Source organism: Oncorhynchus mykiss, chromosome 12 (genome assembly GCF_013265735.2).
Source record: "Oncorhynchus mykiss isolate Arlee chromosome 12, USDA_OmykA_1.1, whole genome shotgun sequence".
Lineage (NCBI taxonomy): Eukaryota > Metazoa > Chordata > Actinopteri > Salmoniformes > Salmonidae > Oncorhynchus > Oncorhynchus mykiss.
The window spans coordinates 22,421,231-22,447,275 of NC_048576.1; the positions used below are offsets into that span (position 1 = coordinate 22,421,231).

At 42.1% G+C, this 26,045-nt stretch overlaps 1 protein-coding gene across 3 annotated transcripts in view; it reads left to right on the top strand.

Moving 5' to 3' along the window:
* Positions 1-5,398: 5,398 nt before the first annotated feature.
* LOC110537216 (bone morphogenetic protein 1) overlaps positions 5,399-26,045 on the top strand; it is a 53,354-nt gene continuing 32,707 nt past the window's right edge. For 2 of the 3 annotated variants that reach the window (XM_021623085.2, XM_021623087.2), the window contains exons 1-8: positions 5,399-6,398; positions 15,061-15,174; positions 15,386-15,541; positions 15,803-15,920; positions 17,923-18,101; positions 18,214-18,319; positions 21,822-21,946; positions 22,649-22,764. In XM_021623085.2, the coding sequence (XP_021478760.2) occupies positions 6,260-6,398; positions 15,061-15,174; positions 15,386-15,541; positions 15,803-15,920; positions 17,923-18,101; positions 18,214-18,319; positions 21,822-21,946; positions 22,649-22,764 (1,053 nt within the window). In that variant the 5' untranslated portion in view covers positions 5,399-6,259. Of the gene's footprint in view, positions 6,399-13,477; positions 13,611-15,060; positions 15,175-15,385; positions 15,542-15,802; positions 15,921-17,922; positions 18,102-18,213; positions 18,320-21,821; positions 21,947-22,648; positions 22,765-26,045 lie in introns of all 3 variants that reach the window. The other variant, XM_021623088.2, reaches the window with a different exon arrangement.

The following is a 26,045-nucleotide window of genomic DNA, read 5'->3' on the forward strand; positions in this document are numbered from 1 at the left end:
ATACAAATCTATTCAATAAAAGATCCATTGGCTACCCTCTCTTTTTGTTCATGCAGACCTACCTACTGCGTTACCTCCCACCCATCCTACCCAGTTTCTTTGAGCTATTTTACAGGGCTGAAATAGCTGTCATATTGACATGCTTTTCAGTTTGCTGAAAGATTTAATCTGATTACAAAAAAAGGTAACTGTAATCAGTTATGTTACTAGCATAGTTGTAATCGGATTGCATTAGAAAAACTAGTTAACTACTTGGATTACTTTTAAATGTCTTCTCAATTACATTTGAAGAAAGGCACAACTTTTACGTTTTTTCCACCTGAGTGAATCAGGGACCACTATGATAATGTTTTTGATGGCTCCTTTCGGTCTTCCAATGTCTGTTAAGGGGAAGTAATAAAACATGTAATTAGAAGTAATCTGATTACATTACAGAGTTCGGTTAATCCCAAAGTTACGTTACTGATTACTATTTAGGACTGGTAACTGATTACATTTAGTAAGTAACCTACCCAACCCTGGTCTTATCGATAGGGCTAATTAATTTATAAATTAGTGCATAGAGATTGGTGTTTTTTTACTCGGAACCAATGGGTTGCTCCACCTTATTCAGAGTTTCCTCGCATGTAAAGGTAATGGAATTATGAGTGCATTAAGTCAAGGTCGGAATAAGGCGTTTCTGTAAACACACCTCTGCCACACCTCCATTTCTATGATCTCCACCCCAAACAAATAGCTGGCTGGCACATGCTTTACCTCATGCTTAAATTCAAGGTCAGAATAAAGTAACATTTTCACGTGGGTAACTCGGGTCTGATTCCCCGTTTTGCATTGATATCAAGATCTATTCCTTGTTAGAGGTTCCCCTTTGAAGTAAAATCTTTTGTTGATTAATTTTAGGCTGATAAGATACAATCCCGTCACCACCAATATCAATACAAGCACATGCACGTGTGCATATACACACATCAAACAGCCCCGAAGCAATTATATGCAAATGTGTTTGGGTGTATGGGTCCTCTGGGCCTGTGAAATGACATTTAAACATGGGTATTTCTGGAAGACAGGAATACACATGCTGAGACATCAGTCATTGAATATTTCTTCTTTGGGTGCAGTTAGAAGTACGAGATACCATAACCACTCACAGGGATGGCTAACACTTAAAGTTCATTCGGTCTGTACAGATTCATGTAAAACGGCTTTTAGTTTCTTTGCACTTCACTTAGGGGTTGATTAAAATCTATGTTTTTTTTATGTGTGTTTTGATTTAAGCAATTGTCAGTAGTTGGTATTCAGACCTACCTTGTTCCTTTGTGTAACTGGCTTTGCAGGTGTGGCTCCGTTGCACGCATTGAATACATTTAATTAAACTGCTGAAAACCCTCCCACTTGATGGCCAACACAATTTATTGTGGAGTATTCATTTAATATGGTTTTCAGTACATTTATCTAAAGCCATACCTTTAAAACGAGATAAATCTACCATAATCCTCACTAATCATGGAACGATAATGACAGCTGTCCAGTTGTGTGAACCGTGCGCCTTGCTCCAGGCCAGGCTCCAGGTTTAAACAGCTATGTGGAGACTGTGTTCCAAATTGAGGCTACATATCCCAAATTATTACACAAGATTAGCCAAATATCATCCACTATTGCTAGCAGCCCACAGAAACAACCACAAAGACATTGTAGCGGTCCTATGTGTAGCTGGTGTAAGGAGTCAGGCGCAGGACAGCAGATATGAGTACTTAAAGTACTTTACTCAAAAATTCCAAATATACAAAGTAACAATGATAGCCCACAAACACGGACCAAATACAATAAACATTCACTCACAAACACAACATGGGGAACAGAGGGTTAAATAATAAACAAGTAATTGGTTGAGTGAACCTAGGTGTGATAAGACAAAGACAGAACAAATGGAAAATGAAAAGTGGATCGGCGGTGGCTAGAAAGCCGGTGACGTCGACCGCTGAATGCCGCCCGAACAAGGAAATCCCGCAGCAACGAAGGGTCAAGGACGTCCTCCATCTCTCCTCCGGACCGTACCCTCCCAATCCACGAGGTACTGAAGGTCCCTTGCCCGACGCCTCGAGTCTAGGATGGCTCGAACAGCATGCGCCGAGGCCCCCCTCGATGTCCAGATGGGACAGAGGAACCTCCCGCACCTCAGCTTCCTGGAGTGGACCAGCCACCACCGGCCTGAGGAGAGACACATGGAACGAGGGATTAATAATAAAGAAGTAATTAGTTGAGTGAAGCTAGGTGTGATAAGACAAAGACAGAACAAATGGAAAATGAAAAGTGGATTGGCGGTGGCTAGAAAGCTGGTGACGTTGACTGCCGAATGTCGCCCGAACAAGGAGAGGGACCGACTTCGGCGGAAGTCGTGACAGACATGACCTGAAAGAAAGGTAAACGGAATGGAATTATCCAAAATGTAGGCTACAAATTGAAGGAAACTAACACTAAAGTGACAGTATGTGGCCAAACAGTACGTGGACACCCCTTCAAATTAGTGGATTCGGCTATTTCAGCCACACCCGTTTCTGACAGGTGTATAAAATCGAGCACACAGCCATGCAATCTCCATAGACAAACTGTGGCAGTAGATTGGCCTTACTGAAAAGCTCAGTGACTTTAAACGTGGCACCGCCATAGGATGCCACCATTTCAACAAGTCAGTTTGTCAAATTTCTGCCCTGCTAGCGCTACCTCGGTCAACTACATGTGCTGTTATTGTGAAGTGGAAATGTCTAGGAGCAACAACGGCTCAGTTGCTAAGTGGTAGGCCACACAAGCGCACAGAACGGTACCGTCGACTGCTGAAGCATGTAGCAAGTAAAAATCATCTCTCCTCGGTTGCAACACTCACAACCAAGTTCGAAACTGCCTCTGGAAGCAATGTCAGCACAAAAAATTAAATGGGTTTCCATGGCCGAGCAGCCGCACACAATCCAGATCACCATGCGCAATGCCAAGAGTCAGCTGGAGTGGTGTAAAGCTCGCCACCATTGGACTCTGGAGCAGTGGAAACGTGTTCTCTTCATTATCTGACAGTCTGATGGACAATTCAAGGTTTGGCGGATGCCAGGAGAACGCTGCCTGCCCGAATGCATAGTGCCAACTGTAAAGTTTGGTGGATGAGGAATAATGGTTTGGGGCTGTTTTCATGGTTCAGGCTGGGCCCCTTACTTCCAGTGAAGGGAAATCTTAATGCTACAGCAAACAATGACATTCTATACAATTCTATGCTTCCAAATGTGTGGAAACAGTTTGTGGAACGTCCTTTCCTGTTTCAGCATGACAATGCCCCCATGCACAGAGCTAGGTCCATACAGAAATGGTTTGTCGAGATCGGTGTGGAAGAACTTGACTGGCCTGCACAGAGTCCTCACCTCAACCCATTTTGAACGAATTGGAACGCTGACTGCAAGCCAGGCCTAATCGCCCGAAATGCAGCTGTAGGCAACATCTAAATTATTGCCTCCTGTAACCTATCAAAACTAATTTCCCGTTAGAAACGATCACTTATTTGAAGAATATAAAATCCTCCTGCGGCAGGATTATTTTATTCCTGCAACAAAACTGGTCAAATTAAGGTCCCACACCTCTACTGTGGCTGTAATAGTATTTAGACATTGCAATAAAGAGATCATCCATGTTGTTAATATAATACATGTCATGTCAGCGTCATGAATCGTTAAAATGTCGACAAATGTTTTTTATGACTGTCACGCCCTGACCTTAGTTATCTTTGTTTTCTTTATTATTAGTTTAGGTCAGGGTGTGACAAGGGTGGTTTGTGTAGTTTTTGTATTGTCTAGGGTTTTTTGTATGTCTAGGGGTTTCGCTAGTCTAGGTGTTTATATGTCTTTGGTTGCCTAGATTGGTTCTCAATCAGAGGCAGCTGTTTATTCGTTGTCTCTGATTGGGAACCATATTTAGGTAGCCGTATTCCTTGGTTATTTTGTGGGTTGTTATTATATGTTTAGTTGCCTGTTCTGCACTAGCCATATTGCTTCACATTTTGTTTAGTTCTGTTCAGTGTTCTCTCTTTATTAAAGAGTTATGTTTTCTCACCACGCTGCGCCTTGGTCTCCTCTTTCTGACGACCGTGACAATGATGTATAATATTAACATGAATGATATCTTTCTTGGATTGAGGAAGGAAATAGGTACACTGCTGTTCAAAAGTTTGGGGTCACTTAGAATTGTCCTTGTTTTTGAAAGAAAAGCACATTTTTTTGTCCATTAAAATAACATCAAATTGATCAGAAATACAGTGTAGACATTGTTAATGTTGTAAATGACTATTGTAGCTGGAAACGGCTGATTTTTATGGAATATCTACATAGGCATACAGAGGCCCATTATCATCAACCATAACTCTTGTGTTCCACGTTTTGTTAACTAATCCAAGTTTATCATTTAAAAAAGGCTAATTGATCATTAGAAAACCATTTTGCAATTATGTTAGCACGGCTGAAAACTGTCGTGCTGATTAAAGAAGCATTAAAACTGGCCTTCTTTAGACTATTTGAGTATCTGGAGCGTCACCATTTGTGGGTTCGATTACAGGTTCCAAATTACCAGAAACAAAGCACTTTCTTCTGAAACTCGTCAGTCTATTCTTGTTCTGCGAAATTCAGGCTATTCCATGTGAGAAATTGCCAAGAAACTGAAGATATGCTGGCTTTCTAAGCAGAGTTGAAAAAAAAAAACATATCTCAGACTGGCCAATAAAAATAAATGACTAAGATGGGCAAAAGAACACTGACACTGGACAGAGGAAGATTGGAAAAAAGTGTTATGGACAGATAAATCTTAGTTTCAGTTGTTCGGATCACAAAGAAGAACATTCGGGAGACGCAGAAAAAATGAAAAGATGCTGGAGGAGTGCTTGACGCCATCTGTCAAGCATGGTGGAGGCAATGTGATGGGGTGCTTTGGTGGTGGAAGAGTGGAAGTACAGGGTAAAAAGGATCTCGAAGAATGAAGGCTATCACTCCATTTTGCAACGCCATACCATACCCTGTGGACGGTGCTTAATTGGAGCTAATTTCCTCCTACAACAGGACAATGACCTAAAGCACAGCTCAAAACTATGCAATAACTATTTAGGGAAGAAGCAGTCAGCTGGTATTCTGTCTATAATGGAGTGGCCAGCACAGTCACCAGATTTCAACCCTATTGAGCTGTTGTGGGAGCAGATCGACCGTATTTGTGTGAGGTGCTTCAGGAAGCATGGGGTGAAATCTCTTCATATTACCTCAAGAAATTGACAACTAGAATGCCAAAGGTCTGCAAAGCTGTAATTGCTGCAAATGGAAGATTATTTGACGAAAGCAAAGTTTGAAGGACAAACTGATTATTCAAATAAAATATCCTTATTTATAACCTTGCCAACGTCTTGACTATATTTCCTATTCATTTCGCAACTCATTTCATTTATGTTTTCATGGAAAACAAGGACATTTCTAGGTGACCCCAAACTTTTCAACATAATTGTATATGATGCTGTTAGGTGTGTCAACAGCAGTTTTGTTGGGGTTGGTTGTCCCATTAACTCTGGGGTTGAGGAGATCACAATGTCCAATATGTTGAACACACATTTAATCAACAAGGGCTCAGGCTATAGACATTGAATGAAAGTAATATAGGGCCCGCTGTCACCCAGGTCTAGGCTAACTGGGATAAACCAACCAACCATTCAGCTGGAAATGTTAGTGAAATGGGTCAGTTTACTTATTCAGTTCACCCAGAGCATTGGATAGTTTTTAAACCCTAAACTCCAATTTACCCCTAACACCCCATCTCAATCCTAACCCCATACATCCGGCCCCTAGGCTATAAACCCCTATGACGAAAATAACATCCTGTATGGGTTCATACATAAAAAATAGGCATTTTACAAGTCTAGTTTACAACAAGATTGCACTACAAAATTGTGTTGATTTAAAAAAAAACTGAATTGGCCTGTGTTGGTGACCAGGGTGCAGCTTTGTGTCACGACCTCCAGTGTGCTAAGTTTGTAAGCTTTTCTATGGGATGTTGGCCTGGCGCCCGGGTATGTTAGCGAATCACTGATCTAGAATAAAGACATTGTGGAGAGGCAGCACCGTGTGTATAAACCCGCCCTCAAAAAAAAAAAAAAAGATTGCGTTTCCCCAAATCCTCTCTGTCTACCCGCTTTTCCTTTCTTTTCTTTTCTTTTAATTTTCCAAAACTCTGCTTTTATTAACTTCAAAATATGACTTTTATGCCGAGCTATTTGTTACTGCTATCAGGTCTCCGCGTTTTACTTACGGTTGATTTGGATGTGGAAACAAGTAACTTCATTGACCTAAGCGCCCCAGAAGTAATCGACTACAAAGATCCCTGCAAAGCTGGTAATGTTACTATGTTTCATATTATATGGGATATTTAATTATAGTTTGCTTTATCTGGATTCCCTTTATAGATAAGACTGCACATTGGGCAAGACCGAAGTGATGGTTGATTTAAAGGGACAGGCAATGAGTTGAACTTGTTTTCACAAGCGCGCCGCTCGAAGGTGAAGCACATCACTTACGTAGTATAGCAACAGCGTGTAAAGTTACCGAAATCAATTATGGTATAAATGATAATAAACTCGAGGCCAAGTCCAACCATATCGTGCATGGTGCGCCGGGCATTGTTCCACAGTGGTGTGTTAGGGGTATTGTATGGAACACACAGACAGCTGTCAAATCCAGACTGGGCTGAAAAGCCTTTGTCCATTAATCAATCAAGCATCACTTTGAGCTTGCTTCAATACAATTCAATGTTCTCTGTTATGTGAAGATCATTTATCCTGTTTTACCTTCTGTAGTGTATGTAGGAGGCTGGAATAGAGCTATGGAAGACTTGAATAGAATGGCCATGGAACATGTCAAGTGGGGGCATGATGAAAAATATTCAAAACAGAGGATATGGTCTTTTGATGAATCTAGGCTTGCTAAATAACATTGGGCACAAAATGTGGTCCTAAAACCTGTGTGTGTGTGTGTGTGTATATATATATATATATATATATATATATATATATATATATATATATATATATATATATATATATATATATATATATATATATATAGACATAACATTGTACTTAAGCGAGGCTGGAATAGCTATGAAACAGTTTTAAAGAACAGACATGGAACATGTCAATTGGGTGCAAGAGATGATAGAGTCAAAACAAGGGACAAAGCCTTAAAGGGATATTTCACCTATGACTCTGGGTTTGTTTTGATCATGTCCAAGGCACCTCTAGGTCAGTGAGATCTGTTTCACACATATTGACCACCGAGAAGTCATGTCTGGGTTTCACGCACCGAATTATACACCCGATGACCTCATGTGGATGAGATCTGAACATTAACGTAGTCCCGCTTTGTGTGCATTCCACAAAGCCTCTATGTTATGATTATCGTTCTATACATTTGTGTTCAGGTATACTTTATATGGTTGTCCTTGTTCGATAGAGCCATTGGACATTTCCAGCGATGTTCCTATCGGCATATTCATTGTTAGATGTACAGGGTGCCACATTTTCTCTCAGCCTCTGAAAGACTACAGCTCAGCGTGGGCCGGTGCTTCCTGCTCTGGCCCTGTCATGCATCGTGCATTTGCTATGAATGCAGGACCTTGTGGTACACTATAAGCAGACTAATACATAGGAAGTCGAAACTTCCTGATCCTACCTGTGAAATTAAAATGTGCTCGTTCTAGCTTGTGGTGAGCACTTTTTTAAATGTTTATGACAAAGTCTTGATGTTTTTAATATAGAGCTAAGGTGAAATGTCCATTTAATTAAATCCATCAATTTAAACACTCTGGACTCTAGGGTATGTAACAAGGTACTTCATTTTGGAAACGGGTCTGCTCAGCCAGACGACTGTTATCCACAATGCTATATGTATCTGTGACCACCTGGGTTTGAACTCGGATTGAATATTTTCCCGGTATTTTACAAATGTTCCATCCCGAAAATAAATCACTAACACGGTATTTCCCGCCAAAACCGGAAGTGTCATTCAAAAGCATTTAAAGGATATAAATAACCCTGTGTCTGGATTTGAATAGTTTTAATCAAAAATTTAAGCACGAAAATAAAATATAATGAATGAAACAAGCTCCAGTAGGCTAATCTTTTTGAGTGTGAACTGTACTACTGTACTGTATTGTATTATACTGTATTATATGGGCTGGAATTAGGCACCTCGTTCAAACCATGATAAAGCAGAGAGAACATTCTGGTGCAGCACCATGTGTCCTACAAAGTATAGCAAATTTGGTTATCATTTTTAAGAATATTTCCCCTAATGCTTTTAGCCTGCCTACCTCTTTCTCTAAGAACCGATGCTGATGATGAGAAGCAGGAATGGAGAGTGAACATTTAATCAAGCACAGACAAGGAACAGGACAGGAACAGCGTCAGAACAGGGGGAACAAAACAACATGACGACAATAATGCTGAAGCGGGGGACAACCTCGGGAACAGACAGATATAGGGTAGGAAATAAACACAGGTGAGTGGGTCCAGGTAAGTGTAATGGATCGCTGATGCGTGTGACGAGGGGAGCAGGTGTGCGTAATGATGGTGGCAGAAGTGCGTTAAGCAAGGCAGCCTGGCACCCTCGAGCACCAAGGAGGGAGAGTGGAAGCTCCCCCCCCTCCACTAGGGACGCCACCCGGTGTCCCGTCCGGACGAGCCTGACGGGCCGGCCGAGGCATAAAAACCTGGCGATCCGGCTGAGGCCTGACGTGGGATGGGCGCCTGCCGAGCCAACTGGGGCAAGGAAAAATCTTGAGCCGGCTAGGGCGTGGAGAGAAAAAGGCACAAAACACCAACATCTCGTCCCAACTGTAAAGTATGGTGGAGAGAGCATCATGGTTTGGGGCTGCTTTGCTGCCTCAGGGCCTGGACAGCTTGCTATCATCGCCGAAAAATGAATTCCCAAGTTTATCAAGACATTTTGCAGGATAATGTAAGACTATCTGTCCGCCAATTGAAACTCAACAGAAGTTGGGTGATGCAACAGGGCAACGACCCAAAACACAAAGTAAATCAACAACAGAATGGCTTGAACAGAAGAAAGTATGACTTCCGGAGTGGCCCAATCAGAGTTCTGACCTTAACCCGATTTAAAATGCTGTAGCATGACCTTGAGAGCGGTTCACTCCAGACATCCTAAGAATTTTGCTGAATTGAAACAGTTTTGTAAAAATGAATGGTCCAAAATTCCTCCTGATCGTTGTGCAGGTCTGATCCGCAACTACAGAAAATGTTTGGTTGAGTTTATTGCTGCCAAAGGAAGGTCAACCAGTTATTAAATCCAAGAGTTCACATACTTTTCTCACCCTACACTGTGAATGTTTACACAGTGTGTTCAATAAAGACATGAAAACATATAATTGTTTGTGTGTTATTAGTTTAAGCAGACTGTGTTTGTATATTGTTGTGACTTAGATGAAGATCAAATCAAATTTTTTGACCAATTTATGCAGAAATCCAGGTATTTCCAAAGGGGTCACATACTTTTTCTTGCCACTGTATATATAGGACTATAAATCAATCTTGAACAGGATGATCTATTTTGGAAGAAATTTGAATGGAATTGATAGTGTGCTCGCTCTTGCACTCTCTGCAGCTGCAATAAACATTTTAAAAATTAGGTGACTCTGAAAGCATAGATAGAGATGTGTAAATTAGACTCGCATTCGGTCATTATACTACTGTAGCATAGGCTATGCTGCAGCAAATGTAGGTCCACCTGTCACAATAAAAAGTTACCATGATGAGATGATACTGATACATACTGAGATTGGCTGTCGGTCCCCACCCTGAGCATTGAACATGCAGTGACTAGAGAGAAGGCTGTAGAGAATCCAGATTTAGACATTGCATATACAGTGCCTTGCAAAAGTATTCGGCCCCCTTGAACTTTGCGACCTTTTGCCACATTTCAGGCTTCAAACATAAAGATAGAAAACTGTATTTTTTTGTGAAGAATCAACAACAAGTGGGACACAATCATGAAGTGGAACAACATTTATTGGATATTTCAAACCTTTTTAACAAATCAAAAACTGAAAAATTGGGCGTGCAAAATTATTCAGCCCCCTTAAGTTAATACTTTGTAGCGCCACCTTTTGCTGCGATTACAGCTGTAAGTCGCTTGGGGTATGTCTCTATCAGTTTTGCACATCGAGAGACTGACATTTTTTCCCATTCCTCCTTGCAAAGCAGCTCGAGCTCAGTGAGGTTGGATGGAGAGCATTTGTGAACAGCAGTTTTCAGTTCTTTCCACAGATTCTCGATTCGATTCAGGTCTGGACTTTGACTTGGCCATTCTAACACCTGGATATGTTTATTTTTGAACCATTCCATTGTAGATTTTGCTTTATGTTTTGGATCATTGTCTTGTTGGAAGACAAATCTCCGTCCCAGTCTCAGGTCTTTTGCAGACTCCATCAGGTTTTCTTCCAGAATGGTCCTGTATTTGGCTCCATCCATCTTCCCATCAATTTTAACCATCTTCCCTGTCCCTGCTGAAGAAAAGCAGGCCCAAACCATGATGCTGCCACCACCATGTTTGACAGTGGGAATGGTGTGTTCAGGGTGATGCGCTGTGTTGCTTTTACGCCAAACATAACGTTTTGCATTGTTGCCAAAAAGTTCAATTTTGGTTTCATCTGACCAGAGCACCTTCTTCCACATGTTTGGTGTGTCTCCCAGGTGGCTTGTGGCAAACTTTAAACAACACTTTTTATATCTTTAAGAAATGGCTTTCTTCTTGCCACTCTTCCATAAAGGCCAGATTTGTGCAATATACGACTGATTGTTGTCCTATGGACAGAGTCTCCCACCTCAGCTGTAGATCTCTGCAGTTCATCCAGAGTGATCATGGGCCTCTTGGCTGCATCTCTGATCATTCTTCTCCTTGTATGAGCTGAAAGTGTAGAGGGACGGCCAGGTCTTGGTAGATTTGCAGTGGTCTGATACTCCTTCCATTTCAATATTATCGCTTGCACAGTGCTCCTTGGGATGTTTAAAGCTTGGGAAATCTTTTTGTATCCAAATCCGGCTTTAAACTTCTTCACAACAGTATCTCGGACCTGCCTGGTGTGTTCCTTGTTCTTCATGATGCTCTCTGCGCTTTTAACGGACCTCTGAGACTATCACAGTGCAGGTGCATTCATACGGAGACTTGATTACACACAGGTGGATTGTATTTATCATCATTAGTCATTTAGGTCAACATTGGATCATTCAGAGATCCTCACTGAACTTCTGGAGAGAGTTTGCTGCACTGAAAGTAAAGGGGCTGAATAATTTTGCACGCCCAATTTTTCAGTTTTTGATTTGTTAAAAAAGTTTGAAATATCCAATAAATGTCGTTCCACTTCATGATTGTGTCCCACTTGTTGTTGATTCTTCACAAAAAATACATTTTTACATCTTTATGTTTGACGCCTGAAATGTGGCAAAAGGTCGCAAAGTTCAAGGGGGCCGAATACTTTTGCAAGGCACTGTAATTTAAAAGTTCCATTTCACGTCATGTTCATATAAATAATTTATAATATTTTATTACAATTTATCGGTTTCTCACAGTTATTTATCCTGGGAAAAGGGAGTGGTTTTAGGTGGTACATTTAGGTAAATCTCAGTAACCGCTAACCTAGTTTGAACTCAGATCATCTGAGGTTGTATTAATCCACGGAGCTTCCTCAGAAAATGTACACTCAGACAAGGTTACTCATCACGTGAGCGTGGTTCACTGAACCCCCTCCATCATACTTCAATGCCATTTGGCCTCTTCCTCCTCTTCACAATGACCCCATTACCTAACAGACTAGACATCAATAGATCAAACTCGGGTCACAGCACCATTGTGATCCACTCCGATGCTTTTTATTTGTATTTAATAATACATTGACGGTGCACTGAATAGGCTCCCTCTTCTTGAAGACCCAGTTTACAATTGTGTTCAACTATCTGGTTCCCCACATCTCTCAACTCCCCTCTTTTCTTCCCTTTCCTCTAATTTTATATCACGTTACTCTCATCTTCTCTCCATCCTCCCAACCTTCCCCATATTTACTTTTCCCTCTCCATTCTTTATTTCCTCCTTTGTCCTGTTCCCTTCTTCCTTCTCCCCCCTAATATCATCTCTGTCCTGTTTCTTCTATCCGTCTCTCCGTTGCCTGGAGACCCGGGGTCATTGAGGCCATGACAGAGTAGTCCTCGGTTGGAAGCCGGTGAAATCCCACTGGCTGCAAGGCATGTGCTGAGCACTGTAGGCCTAGGTCTGCAGTCATTTACAGTCACTCTTTGCATGAATGACTTTGCTTCAAAGGCAGGGACAACCGGGGCTTATTGCCAAAGTACTTAGTTAGGGTTACTTAGACCCAGGATTTGGTGGTTCCCTTCTCCATAATTTACTTTCCCTTGCCCCATGAAGTGGTGCATCATCACCCATGTACAGATGTAGGGTCTTAATTTGAGCCAGATTGTTACAGCAGGAAAATAATCCTGCAGCAACAGGAAATGTGAATTATTATGTGGATTATAATTAATGGACATTTTTGTAGGGGTTTATACACTTATACAAACCCTTAAAAATTGAAATTGCAAACTTCAAAAACCTTTTCAAACCTCAAATACACTGCACGTTTTACATTTCCTGCAACTCCTGTGTAGATTTGGCCTTGTATTTTAGTTTATTGTCCTGCTGAAAGGTGCATTTTCCCTCCCAGTTTTGTTGGAAAGCAGACTAAACCAGGTCTTACTCTAGGATTTTGCCTGTACTTATAGCTGTATTTTGTTTCTTTTTATTAATAAAACATCTCTCTAGTCCTTGCCCATGACAAGCATACCCATAACATGATGCAGCCACCACCATGCTTGAAAATATGAAGAGTGGTACTCAGTGATCTTTTTTTCCACCAAACATAATGCTTTGTATTCAGGACAAAAGTTTATTTTTTATCACATTTTTTGGCAGTATAATTTAAGTGCCTTGTTGCATGTTTTAGAATATTTTGATTCTGTACAGGCTTCCTTCTTTTCACTCCGTCATTTAGGTTAGTATTGTGGAGTGCTAATTTTCCATGGACCTTATTTGAACATGTCACAGTGTGAGGGTAGCCACAAGGGAAAAGGAGAAAAAAGGCAGAGTGTAGATCAATCCCACTAGACATTCCCTCTGGACAGAAGTCAGCAAATTCCCAAGAGGCATCTACTTTAACATATTGCTTTGACTACTTAATTATAAATTCTGAGTATCATATCTGAAATGTACCAATCTATATGTCATGCATCTCACACTTTGTGGCTCTAAAGGTTCGATTTGTCATGGCAGGTTGAATTGAACCTGTTTTCTGATCAATTTCTCTCAACTCACTGTGCTAATTAAGCCTTCCGATTGTTATGCTTTGACAGGTTACTCTAACTGACAAGTAGCAGCCTGTCTGGGTATTCAAAGAGTATGGCCTCTCAGCTCTACATCTGCACACTGCTGCACACCATCATGCCGATCTATGTGGTAGTATGGGTATTGGAACATGACCATAAGGTTTGTGTGGGGTTGATTTAGATTACTGTATGTCATGGGGAAAAAGGGTTCAGATTCAGAAAGCACGTCTATTTCAACCCCTTTATGTACACTGAACAAAAATATAAACACACTATGTAAAGTGTTTCATGAGCTGAAGTGAAAAATCCCAGAAATGTTCCATACACACAAACAGCTTAAATTTGTACACAAATTTGTTCACATCCCTGTTAGTGAGCATTTCTCCTTTGCCAAGATAACCCATCCACCTGACAGGTGTGGCATTTCAAGAGGCTGATTGAACAGTATGATTACAGGTGCACCTTGTGCTGGGGACAATAAAAGGCCGCTTTAAAATGTGCAGTTTGGTCACACAACACAATGCCACAGATGTCTCAAGTTTTGAGGGAGAGTGCTTGACATTCTGACTGCAGGAATGTCAACCAAAGCTGTTACCAGATTATTAAAATTGTATTTCTCTACCAATGCCATTTCAGAGAATTTGGCAGTACGTCCAATTGGCCTCATATTCACAGGCCACGTGTAACCACGCAAGGACCTCCACATTTGGCTTCTTCACCTGCGGGAACGCTGCTGAGCAGTATTTCTGTCTGTAATAAAGCCTTTTTTTTGGGAAAACTCATTCTGATTGTCTCATTCTCCCCAGTGGGTGGGCCTCGCTACCAAGTGGGTGGGCCTATGCCCTCCAAGGCCGCACCGCTGCACCGCAGGCTGTACCGCTGGCTTTACCGCTGCCCAGTCATGTGAAATCCATAGATTAGGGTAACTTAATAAAATTGTTGAAATTGTTGCATGTTGCATTTATATTTTTGTTCAGTATAATTGTGTTCTATTGGGCATCTCTGTTTAAGCATGAATGCACTATATGTGCTCACACATGTGACAGTTAGTGGGTATGTGGGGATTATTTTGCAGTGCATACTGTATGCAGGAGCTGTGTGCGCTTGTCAAACAGTAGTCTAACAGAGCCCTGAGGGCCTCCCATTGGGGGAGAGGGAAGCACCAATCACACATCAGCTCACACACCATAGCCAGCAGGCAGGGTGTGGGCCTTACTGCATAGCTTCACACATGTCAAAAATGAGGGACCTAAGCATAACATACCCCAAAGCACTGCTTTACATGCTGTAGGTGATATACTGTCAGCTGAATTCAAATGCGTACCATGCCGAGTGGCTGTAGATATGTTTATGTTTTAAATATACCAGATTCCCACCTTTACTTCCAGTTTCTTCCAACTACTGTGTAGCTATATATTCGGGTACAAATAAAGGTTTACCAAAAACAGTAGTTGTCTCCCTTTCACTTTTTCCATCTCTGTCTTCTTGATTGCCTGTCTAAATAAGTATCTCTCTAGTTTTGCAAACTTTTTTTGCCAACTGTGAATCGCATTAAAACAATGTTTCAGCTACAGGATGAATTCTTGGTTGTGTCTGTGTGTTTGCTCTAGCTGCCTTCCTGGGAGACATTGCTTTGGATGAGGAAGACCTACGTATGTTTAAGGTGGACCGCATTCTGGATGTTATTCAGAGGTCCATCCAGACCTTCAACGACACAGATGCAGGTACAGTACAGGAGCCATGCTGGACATGGAGGATTTCACAATTGGGGTCAATTTAGGGTGTGTTCACATATGACTGCCATCTGAGTTGCTAAACCATGTATGAATTTTAAACGAGGGGTTACATTTGTTTTCCGAAGGGACTGAGTTAAAATTGACTGAATGACCTCAACCCTGCATGGGTTACTTATCTGTTTGCATGTGTTTGTTCCAGTGAATGGTTCGTTGTCCAGTGAGAGCAGTAGGAATGACATGTCTCCAGACAGCCATGGGCAGGGCTTTCGTCGCAGGAGGAGGGCTGCCACCTCCAGACCAGAGCGGGTGTGGCCAGATGGGGTCATTCCATATGTAATCAGTGGGAATTTCAGTGGTGAGTTCTGACTAGGAGATAGAGAAAGACCTTAAATTGACTTGATTTTCAGATGCTTCATTGATTGTTAACGTCTCTCCATCTGTCTGTACATATCTGCAGTATAACCATAATCATTATAGAGAATAAATCATCATTTGTTTGCTTTTGATGTTCAATCATATAAGTTGTCTACTAATGTACGACATCAGTAATTCAATCCACTGAGACTCTCAGTGCAGTCCTTGATTAGGGCACTTGAAGGACCACCCTCCCTTTTAGGCAGCCAGCGAGCGATATTCCGTCAGGCCATGCGTCACTGGGAGAAGCACACGTGCGTGACCTTCATTGAGAGGACAACGGAGGAGAGCTACATAGTCTTCACCTACCGGCCGTGCGGGTGAGTGACAGGCCATTGTTGCAATAGGCTATAGACGGGTTAGCTGAGAAAGTCACCAATATGAAGCTCATTCTTGCAAAGTAATTACAATATAGCAATTAAACACTGGAATGGTAGATATACTGGGGTGCAAAGGAGCAAGATAAATGAAAAAATACAGTATGGGGATGAGGTAGTTGGATGGGCTATTTACAGATGAGCTATGTACAAGTGCAGTGATCTGTGAGCTGCTCTGACAGCTGGTGCTTATTAAAGCTAGTGAGGGAGATATATGTCTCCAGCTTCAATGATTTTTGCTGTTCATTCCAGTCATTGGCAGCAGAGAACTGGAAGGAAAGGCTGCCGAAGGAGGAATTGGCTTTGTGGGTGACCAGTGAGATATAACTTCTGGAGCGCGTACTACGGATGGGTGCTGCTATGGTGACCAGTGAGCTGAGATAAGGCAGAGCTTTACCTAGCAAAGACTTGTAGATGACCTGTAGCCAGTGGGGTTGGCAACGAGTATGAAGCGATGGCCAGCCAACGAGAGTGTACAGGTCACAGTGGTGGGTAGTATATGGGGCTTTGGTGACAAAACTGATGGCACTGTGATAGACTGCATCCAAATATAGTGTACATGTTGTCAACAACCTATGCCAACTCAGTCTGTTTTGTCTCATATTTGCGCCCACGTCGGTTTTGTTGCTAAACAACCAACCCGTCTATTAGGATACCAAATCTTCTCTTGTCTCTCCAGGAAAGCTCAATGCACGCACCTACTACTTAGAAGTCCTTTATGCCCACCTGCTGGTAAATTACAGCTCTCTCCTGATTTTCATCAGTACAGCTCCATCCCACAGAACATTGCCAGTTGCTTCTGGGTTGTGGCCTTCTAAGCTGTCCTTGACACAAAATATATGTTTTCCTATGCAAAAGAATACACTTCAGGCAGGAATGCTTCACTGTCATTTTAGCCTATATCTTCAGCTCCTGTGGTTTCAAACCTGGTGATTATCTTCATGAGCAGCAACTACATGCCTCCACGTTGACCTTAAACCTTTCACAATGTCTGCCATTCAGACAAGGTTCATACTTCATACTGCAGGACTAATTGCTCTTTCTTCTCTCATATTTTTTGCTTAAGACAGATTAGGACTGGCTCCAAATGCATAGTCTAGCAGTAACACTCTCATCCTCGGAACCACACACAGATGCCGGTTCAAACCCTTCATCAGCCCTATGAATTTCTCATTCCGCTGCTCTTTCTCCCTGCTTCTCTGCTCCTGTCATTTCACAAATAAATACAAATATGTAAGGAGTTAGAAAATCTGTTCTCCTTTGAAAAAGAAAGAAAAGACTGGGAGCGAGGCTGTAAGATAGTTGTTCTACACATGGGATTTGATTCTAGACCATGTGTAAGTACACAGTTCTTTTGGCCAGGGCTGACTTGTAAAAGAGTTGTAAATCTCAATGTGCCCGCTCTTTAAATAAAGGATAAAAAAAATTAAAAACAATGTGTGTGTTGCCTGCATGTGCTGTGCAATTATTTTCAACCTGTTACTGTATGTGTGTTTTTGAGTGTTTTTGCGCCTCCTATAGCCACGTTTCACCCCCTTGCTCCAAAACTAGCTGAGATCGTCACAAATTGCATGTGACAAAAAAAGAACCTGGAACATTGCCTCAGAGCAAAGTCTTTGGTCAGTTTCTAAATCTGGGCTTGGTTTTCATGTGTGACTGACCATAGAGCTAGAGCTGTATTGTATTTCTCCAGTTGCAGAGTTTGAACATACTGGGTTATTGCGGGGTAAACGGTCAAATCCATTTTCATTCAGGGGTCAAATAATGAACTGAAAGAAAATCAATGAGTACAAATCAATGGGTAATTTTTCAATTCAATACATGTAATAAGGTATTATATGTGCTGAATTGACTGAAGTAAATGTTAATCAAGCACAATCTGTGGGAAAAGGCCCACTGTCTCCCAAGCGCATATCCCCCTGAAAGACTGTGTCTCCCTCTGCAGGTGTTGCTCCTACGTGGGCAGGAGGGGCGGAGGTCCCCAGGCCATCTCCATAGGAAAGAACTGTGACAAGTTTGGGATCGTTGTGCATGAACTGGGCCACGTGATCGGCTTCTGGCACGAGCATACACGACCCGACCGCGATGAGCATGTCAGTATTATCAGAGATAACATCCAGGCAGGTAAGTCTCTCTCTTTCTCTCTGTCTGTCTGCCTGCCTGTTTAGTCAAATTATTGAATAATACCTGATTTTAGTCTGACAGGTCAAATCTTGATTCTTCCCATTTGTCCCAGGTCAAGAGTATAACTTCCTGAAGATGGAGCCAGGGGAGGTGGACTCTCTTGGGGAAGTGTACGACTTTGACAGCATCATGCATTACGCACGGAATACCTTTTCAAGGTTGGTACAAAGCAACTGATTCATTATAGGCTCTGTTTGGTTCATTAGGTCAGACTCCAACTGTCTGGTTGGACATTCTACTCCTTAGGATCAACATGTAACATATTCTGACCTTCAGTTGAGTATTATTCACACAAGTACTTTGCTTTTCCCCTGATATATTCTAGTCAGGTCAAATATACATTTTATGCAGTGAAGCATCTTAGTTGTCTGGTATACAATAAATTAATAGTGCCATTTTTTTTTAAATCCCCCATATCCCCCAATATCCCCCATAACCCCCATATCCCCCCCCCCCGTGCATGATAAATCCTCTTATTAGTATACATGTTAGAATAACAATGTCCCTCACTGTCAGGAACTGGTTGTCTTCCAACAAAACTAACACTTTGCACATAGTTCTCCTGCAAATAACCACTGGAAGCCATGGCGATTGGGTCCTGATTGGAATGATTTCACAGAAGACGGACGTCTTTTCATTTCAGTCTCGTGCATGTTGTTACCCTGTTGCTTTTTCTGTGTTTTACTTTTTTACCTCCACCAACACTTTGCAGGCCAGGGTCGTGGAGGCGGGCCAGGGTAAATATAGGGCTGCCAGTTGGGTCTTTGTATGTGACAATCTGGGCTGGAGTGGCCTTGTTCTCTTGCATTCAGGGCTGGGCTCCACAGAGCCCTTTGGCACAGCCTAAAGCCCTCATTCAGAACACTCTGTTTGCACATGCCTGCCATTCAAGGGTGCATCGCCATGGGAACCTGGTGATGGTGAGCTCCCTAACTGGCTACTGAGGGACAGAAAGGGAGTTCAATAAAGTAGTAAAGTGTCAAACAGGAACCCCATGTGAAAATATCTTATTATGGCTTGCGCCTCAGCTGTCCCGACTCATGACTGCTTTTCCAGTGGAAATGTAGTTTATGAAAGTTTAATCAGGAAGGCTGGTCTGAATGATCATTTAACTTCATCCAGTAAGAAGAACATAATTAACTTTGTTTCCTATTCTACGGGCGTAGTGGGAATGAATACAAACGTATCATCATCAGCATAGCGTCTTGTTTCTTCTCCTCTTTCCTAATAGCCATGTGCGGAATGTGATTCACCTATTTACCTTAGCCTACAGATGTAGGATATTAATTTGAGCCAGTTTGCTACAGCAGGAAATCCTGCGGCAACAGGAAATGTGAATTATTATGTGGATGTTAATCCACAGCATTGTTGAAAACTTGTTTCTGATTGGCTAGAAGGGCATTCTAGAATGGACATTAAAACCAAATGATGGGACAAGTTGGAAAATATATTGGGACAGTCGGAAAAGATATCGGGACTCCTCGTAATCATGATGTAATAAGCGCTTACACCTGCAGACTGTACTTACAGAATTCTAAATCAACAACCACAGAAACTGAAATAAGATACATTGTAAATGCAGGTCCAACGAGGAACATTTTTTGCTAGGTAGCATTGATTTGCTTTTGCAGAGACATATTCTTTTTGGAGCATCTGATGACCTAACGAGGTGAGTGATGAACCTGCTGCCGCTATGCTGTCCAATCCTCACACATGTTTCTAGTTTGCAATGCTGTCTCCTCGTTATTAACAGTCATTGTTGACGAGTATCCTGATGAGAAGGCAAACTTTTCTAGCTAATCGGGCATCATCAGCTAATCGTTATGGATGTATCAAAATGAATGTCGATAGAAAATGGTTTAAACAAACACAAATGCAGCTACTTTGCTGTTATACTGGGTGAAGGGGTTGTGCCCGTGTTAGCCATAGTTAGTTGGCTAGCTAGCAAGCAAGGGTTAAGAACGTTGCCACCAGCATGGCAATGGAACATAATGAATGAACAACTGGGTCGCGTCAATTAATATCGAACTAATCGAATGAAAGATGAGAGCTTATAAAAATGAAAATATCATCAACAACAAAAAATGATGCCGGTAAATGTGTGCTTTAGTATTATTTTCTCTGGTATAAGCATGATAAACGCCTCCATTCTGTACATTACCTTGGAAAAGTGAACTCCACAAAGGATTATGCATCGTTTATTTTTTCCAAGGTATGTATAGAACGGAGGCGTTTATCCCGCGTATACCACAGTTGTCAGCAGATGTTACAAAGTGCTTATACAGAAACCCAGCCTGCAAGCAATGCAGATGTACCATAGAAGCACGGTGGCTAAGAAAAACTCCATAGAAAGGCAGGAACCTAGGAACAAACCAGGTTCTGAGGGGTGGATAGTCTTCATATAGCTGTGCCTAGTTCAGATTATGAGAGTACATGGCCACACGTTCATAGATGGCAGGGTCAGATAATACGTTATTTTAGAGGGTGCAACAGGTCACTTCAGGACTAAAGGGCGAGCGGGCGGGAGAGAGGGAGAGAGAGGTGTGTGTGTCCGGGAAAATGTAGCACGTTAGTGTACCATAGCCAAGTGGACTGAGGACGGCCAGGAAGTCCTGAGGCCTGGTCCTAGGACTCAGGTCCTCCGAGAGCGCAATGGGAGAATCAAAGAGAGTATACTTAACATCACACAGGACACCAGATAAGACAGGAGAATTACACCAGATAGGACAGACTGACCATAGCCCCCTGGCACATAGACTATTGCAGCATAGATACTGGAGACTGGGTCAGGGGACACTGTCCAACGATACCCTCGGATGGGGCCAACCAGGCGGGATATAACCCCGCCCACTGCCAAAGCACATACAAATATAGATCAATAGGAGAAAGCCCTGCCTCCAGCTGTTTGCTTAGAAATTCTAGGCCTTATCCGGGTAGCTGGAGAGTAGAGCATTGCAGTAGTCTAATATTGAAGTTTAAAAAGCATGGCTTAGCTTTTCTGCATCATTTTTGGACAAAAAGTTTCAGATTTTTGCAATGTTACAAAGATGGAGAAATTTTGGGCCTTCAACATGTTTTATCGAAATATAAAGCTTGACCAGAGTGAAGTGTTTTTAAAACCTCAAGTTTGCATTCCCTGCTGTGGAGGAAATTATATGAGCAACAAAGGAGTGATCAAATTAAGATCCTACATCTGTATAAGCACGGCACAATAATGCACATTCTTCACGCTTGTTGTTTAACCCATTGGTTCACTCTGGCAATGATCACCTTCCTCTCTCTCAACCAACCAAATCTTGGGATGTATTTGTATGTAAACTTACCCTCATTCTCGTACTTGCTGTTTTTCAGCAACTGTTTTGGGGTTTGATGCCATCACATCATCTGGCGCTGAGGATTCCCCAAACTATTTAATAAAATATCATATTGCATTCTGTCTTTGCTGTTCATTCAGTTAAGCCTGTACTCGATTGAACTGTTGTTAATGATGGTAATATCTAAGATGAATGGTTTTGAATTTTCGCTGTAAAACCAAAGTTTCCTCTTGTCCATTAATACAAATGAAAACTTCAGTTCTGCAAAGAGAGAATAGGTGTTGGTCTCTCTTATTGGTCTCTCTTATTGACCCTGTTTGTGTTTGTGTTTGTGTCTGAACCACAGAGGCATTTTCTTAGACACCATTCTACCTCGCTATGATGTAAATGGAGTCAGGCCACCCATTGGCCAGAGGACAAGGCTGAGCAAAGGGGACATCACACAAGCTCGCAAACTCTACAAGTGTACAAGTAAGACAGATCCGACTTGGCAGGCCTCCTGACTGCTGGTTCTTTGGCTGACCCCATAAGAGCACCCTTTTTGGTTTCAGGTAGAACCCTTTTGGGTTCCATGTAGAACCCTTCCATTTTACCTGGAACCCAAAAGGGTTCTTCAAAGGTTTCAGCTATGGCTACAGCCAAAGAACCCTTTTAGGTTATAGATAGCTCTTTTTGTTTCTAAGAGTGTAGAATTCTCACCATGTGAAATGTCAGAGAGAACATGCTGATAAACCCTGCACAAGGTCTAACTACTACCACCCCTGCCTATTCAAAAGATGACGGCTGATGATTACTGTGTTAGTCTAAGACAAGACCGTGACGACAAATCTGTGAAATTAGTAGATGAATGGACTTGCGTTGTCATCGTCGAAAGGAGGTTGATTGTTTTTTTGTTTCTTTGTTTCCAAAAATTGGAATTCAGTTTATTCTTGTAATCTGGAGAACTCAAGCCCCAGGAATGGCCAACATTGTTAAAATTCAACAACCAATAAATCAGCAACCATTCAAGTGCTAGTTATTGTTCCTCCTTTTTGAGGCTAAAGGAAATCTCCAGTATGTAGAGACAGTATGTTGAGACAACTGCCTTCTTTCTCTATTGTAGCTTATGCCATTCCTGTGGTGTGTTTAGAGTCTGTTTCTTTGTTTTATTACCATGTGCTGTTTTGTGGGCAGGGTGTGGGGACAGCCTACAGGACAGTAGTGGAAACTTCTCCTCTCCTGGTTATCCCAATGGATATGCAGCCTATGTCCACTGTATCTGGAGGATCTCTGTCACACCTGGAGAGAAGGTGGGTTGAAAACATCCAAGGTCTAGCCGTCAAGCTCTGTCTTGTGGAAATAGTTCACAAATGTGCAGCGAGTTTCTCCTTGAGTTAAATCAGTTCTAGGGTTGCAAACCTACCGGTAATTTACTAAAGTTACCAGAATCTTCAGTAATTTTGGTAATTGACAGAAAATCTATGGCAATTGATTGTAACGTTGGTCATTTATATTTGAATAACTTAAAAAAAAAAAATAATAATATACAGTATTCATCTATTATGAACTCAGCATAATAGATTGACCTTTTATTGACCTTTTAATTAACTAGGCAAGTCCATGAAGTACAATTTTTTTTTTTACAATAATGGCCTTCCAAAAGGCCTCCTGCGGGGACGGGGGCCTGGGATTAAAAATAAATAATAAATACAATATACCTATAGGACAAATCATACATCACAACAAGAGAGACAACACAACAATACATAAAAAGAGGCCTAGACATCAACATAGTAGGGCAGCAACACATGACAACACAGCATGGTATCAACACAACACAACAACAACATGGTAGCAACACAACATGGTAGCAGCACAAAACATGGTACAAACATTATTGGGCACCGTCAACAGCACAAAGGGCAAGAAGGCAGAGACAACAATACATCACACAAAGCAGCCACAACTGTCAGTAAGAGTGTCCATGATTGAGTCTTTGAATGAAGAGATTGAGAAAACTGTGCAGTTTGAGTGTTTGTTGCAGCTCGTTCCAGTCGCTAGCTGCAGCGAACTGAAAAGAGGAGCGACCCAGGGATGTGCATGCTTTGGGGACCTTTAACAGAATGTGACTGTCAGAACGGGTGTTGTATGTGGAGGATGAGGGCTGCAGTAGATATCTCAGATAGGGCGGAGTAAGGCCTAAGAGGGTTTTATAAATAAGCATCAACCAGTGGCTCTTGCGACGGGTATACAGAGATGACCAGTTTACAGAGGAGTATAGAGTGCAGTGAAGTGTCCTATAAGGAGCATTGGTGGCAAATCTGATGGCCGAATGGTAAAGAACATCTAGCCGCTCGGGAGTACCCTTACCTGCCGATCTATAAATTGTGTCGCCGTAATCTAGCATGAGTAGGATGGTCATCTGAATCAGGGTTAGTTTTTGTCAGCTGGGGTGAAAGAGGAGTGATTACGATAGAGGAAACCAAGTCTAGATTTAACTGCAGCTTTGATATGTGCTGAGAGAGGGACAGTGCACCGTCTAGCCATACTTCTAAGTACTTGTATGACGTAACTACCTCAAGCTCTAAACCCTCAGGAGGTAGTAATCGCACCTGTGGGGAGAAGAGCATTCTCCTTACCAAACCACATGACCTTTGTTTTTGAGGTGTTCAGGACAAGGTTAAGGGTAGATAAAGCTTTGTTGTAGAGCATTTAACATAAAATCCAGGAAGGGGCCAGCTGAGTATAAGACTGTATCTTCTCCATATAAATGGATGAGAGAGATTCCTACTGCCTGAGGTATGTTGTTGATGTAAATTGAGAAGAGCGTGGGGCCTAGGATCGAGCCTTGGGGTACTCCCTTGGTGACAGACAGTGGCTGAGACAGCAGCTATTCTGACTTTATACACTGCACTCTTTGAGAGAGGTAGTTAGCAAACCAGCCCAAAGACCCCTCAGAGACATCAATACTCCTTAGCCGGCCCACAAGAATGGAATGGTCTACCGTATCAAAAGCTTTGGCCAAGTCACTAAAAATAGCAGCACAATATTGCTTAGAATCAAGGACATGGTGACATCATTGAGGACCTTTTAAGGTTGCAGTGACACATCCATAACCTGAACAGAAACCAGACTGCATACACGAGAGAATACTATAGACATCAAGAAAGCCAGTCAGTTGATTATTGACAAGTTTTTCCAACACTTTTGATAAACAGGGCAAAAGAGAAATAGGCCCATCTGACCCAGATGTTTTTGGGGGGTCAAGTTTAAGGAGCTCCTTTAGCACCTCGGACTCAGTCACTGCCCGCAGAGAGAAAGTTTGTAGCGGGGCAGGGGAAAAAGAGGGAGAAGCATCGGGGATAGTCACATTAGAAGGGGTGGGAGATTAGGAAATGTTGGACAGGCAAGGAGGCATCCTGACTTAATGAAGTGGTGATTAAAGAGCTCAGCCATGTGCTTCTTGTCAGCAGCTGTGAGGAGGATTTATTCTCCAGGTCTTTAACCGTTTTCTAGAACTTCTTGGGGTTAGACCCACAGAGAGAGAACTGCTCCTTAAAGTAACTAACTTTGACCTTCCGGATAGCTTGAGTGCACTTACTTCTCATTTGCCTGAATGATAGCCAGTCAGACTGAGTATCAATCAATCAAATTTATTTTATATAGCCCTTCGTACATCAGCTGATATCTCAAAGTGCTGTACAGAAACCCAGCCTAAAACCCCAAACAGCAAGCAATGCAGGTGAAGAAGCACGGTATTCGTGTGCAGAGCCTTTCGCCAAGTGCTATTCTTGAGGTGGAGTAAATCTGCAAGATCACGGTTGAACCAGGGGCTGAACCTGTTTTTAATTCTAATTTTCTTTATGTCGGCGTGCTTGTTAACAATACCACTGAAAATATTAAAAAATAAGGTCCAAGCATCTTCAACAGATCAAGCTCATTCTGTACCAATTTACAGAGGCCAGGTCATGAAGGAAGGCTTGCTCATGAAAGTTTTTTAGCAAGCGTCTATGACAAATTAGGACAGGTCGTTTCACTGAGCAGCCATTACGAACACAGGCTGTAAAACAGTGATCACTAAGGTCATTACAGAAAACACCACAATGATACCTATCAGGATTATTTGTGAGGATAGCATCAAGGAGAGTAGCCTTTTCTGGGTGTTTGGAGTCATACCTTGTGGGAGATTGGTAATAATCTAAGAAAGATTTAAGGAGCCCCATTGCTTTAGGACTTGGTCAGGTGGTTTAAGCATGTCCCAGTTTAGGTCACCAAGCAGGACAAATTCAGACTTAGTGTAAGGGGCCAGGAGAGAGCTTAGGGCAGGTAGGGTACAAGCCGGTGTTGATAGAGGACAATAGCACCCAGCGACAGTCAACAAAGAGCTATTTGAAAGTCACCTGGTGGCGACAACCAAGTACTGAAGGTGATCCTTGGTAAACATTACCACTCCCTCCACCTTCGGAAGATCTGTCTTGCCGAAAACACTCTTCCTTTACCACGTCTCAGTAATGACCAACGCATCTGGATTGGAGCTGTGAACCCACACTTTCAGTTAATCCATTTTAGGTAATAAGCTTCTTGTGTTAAC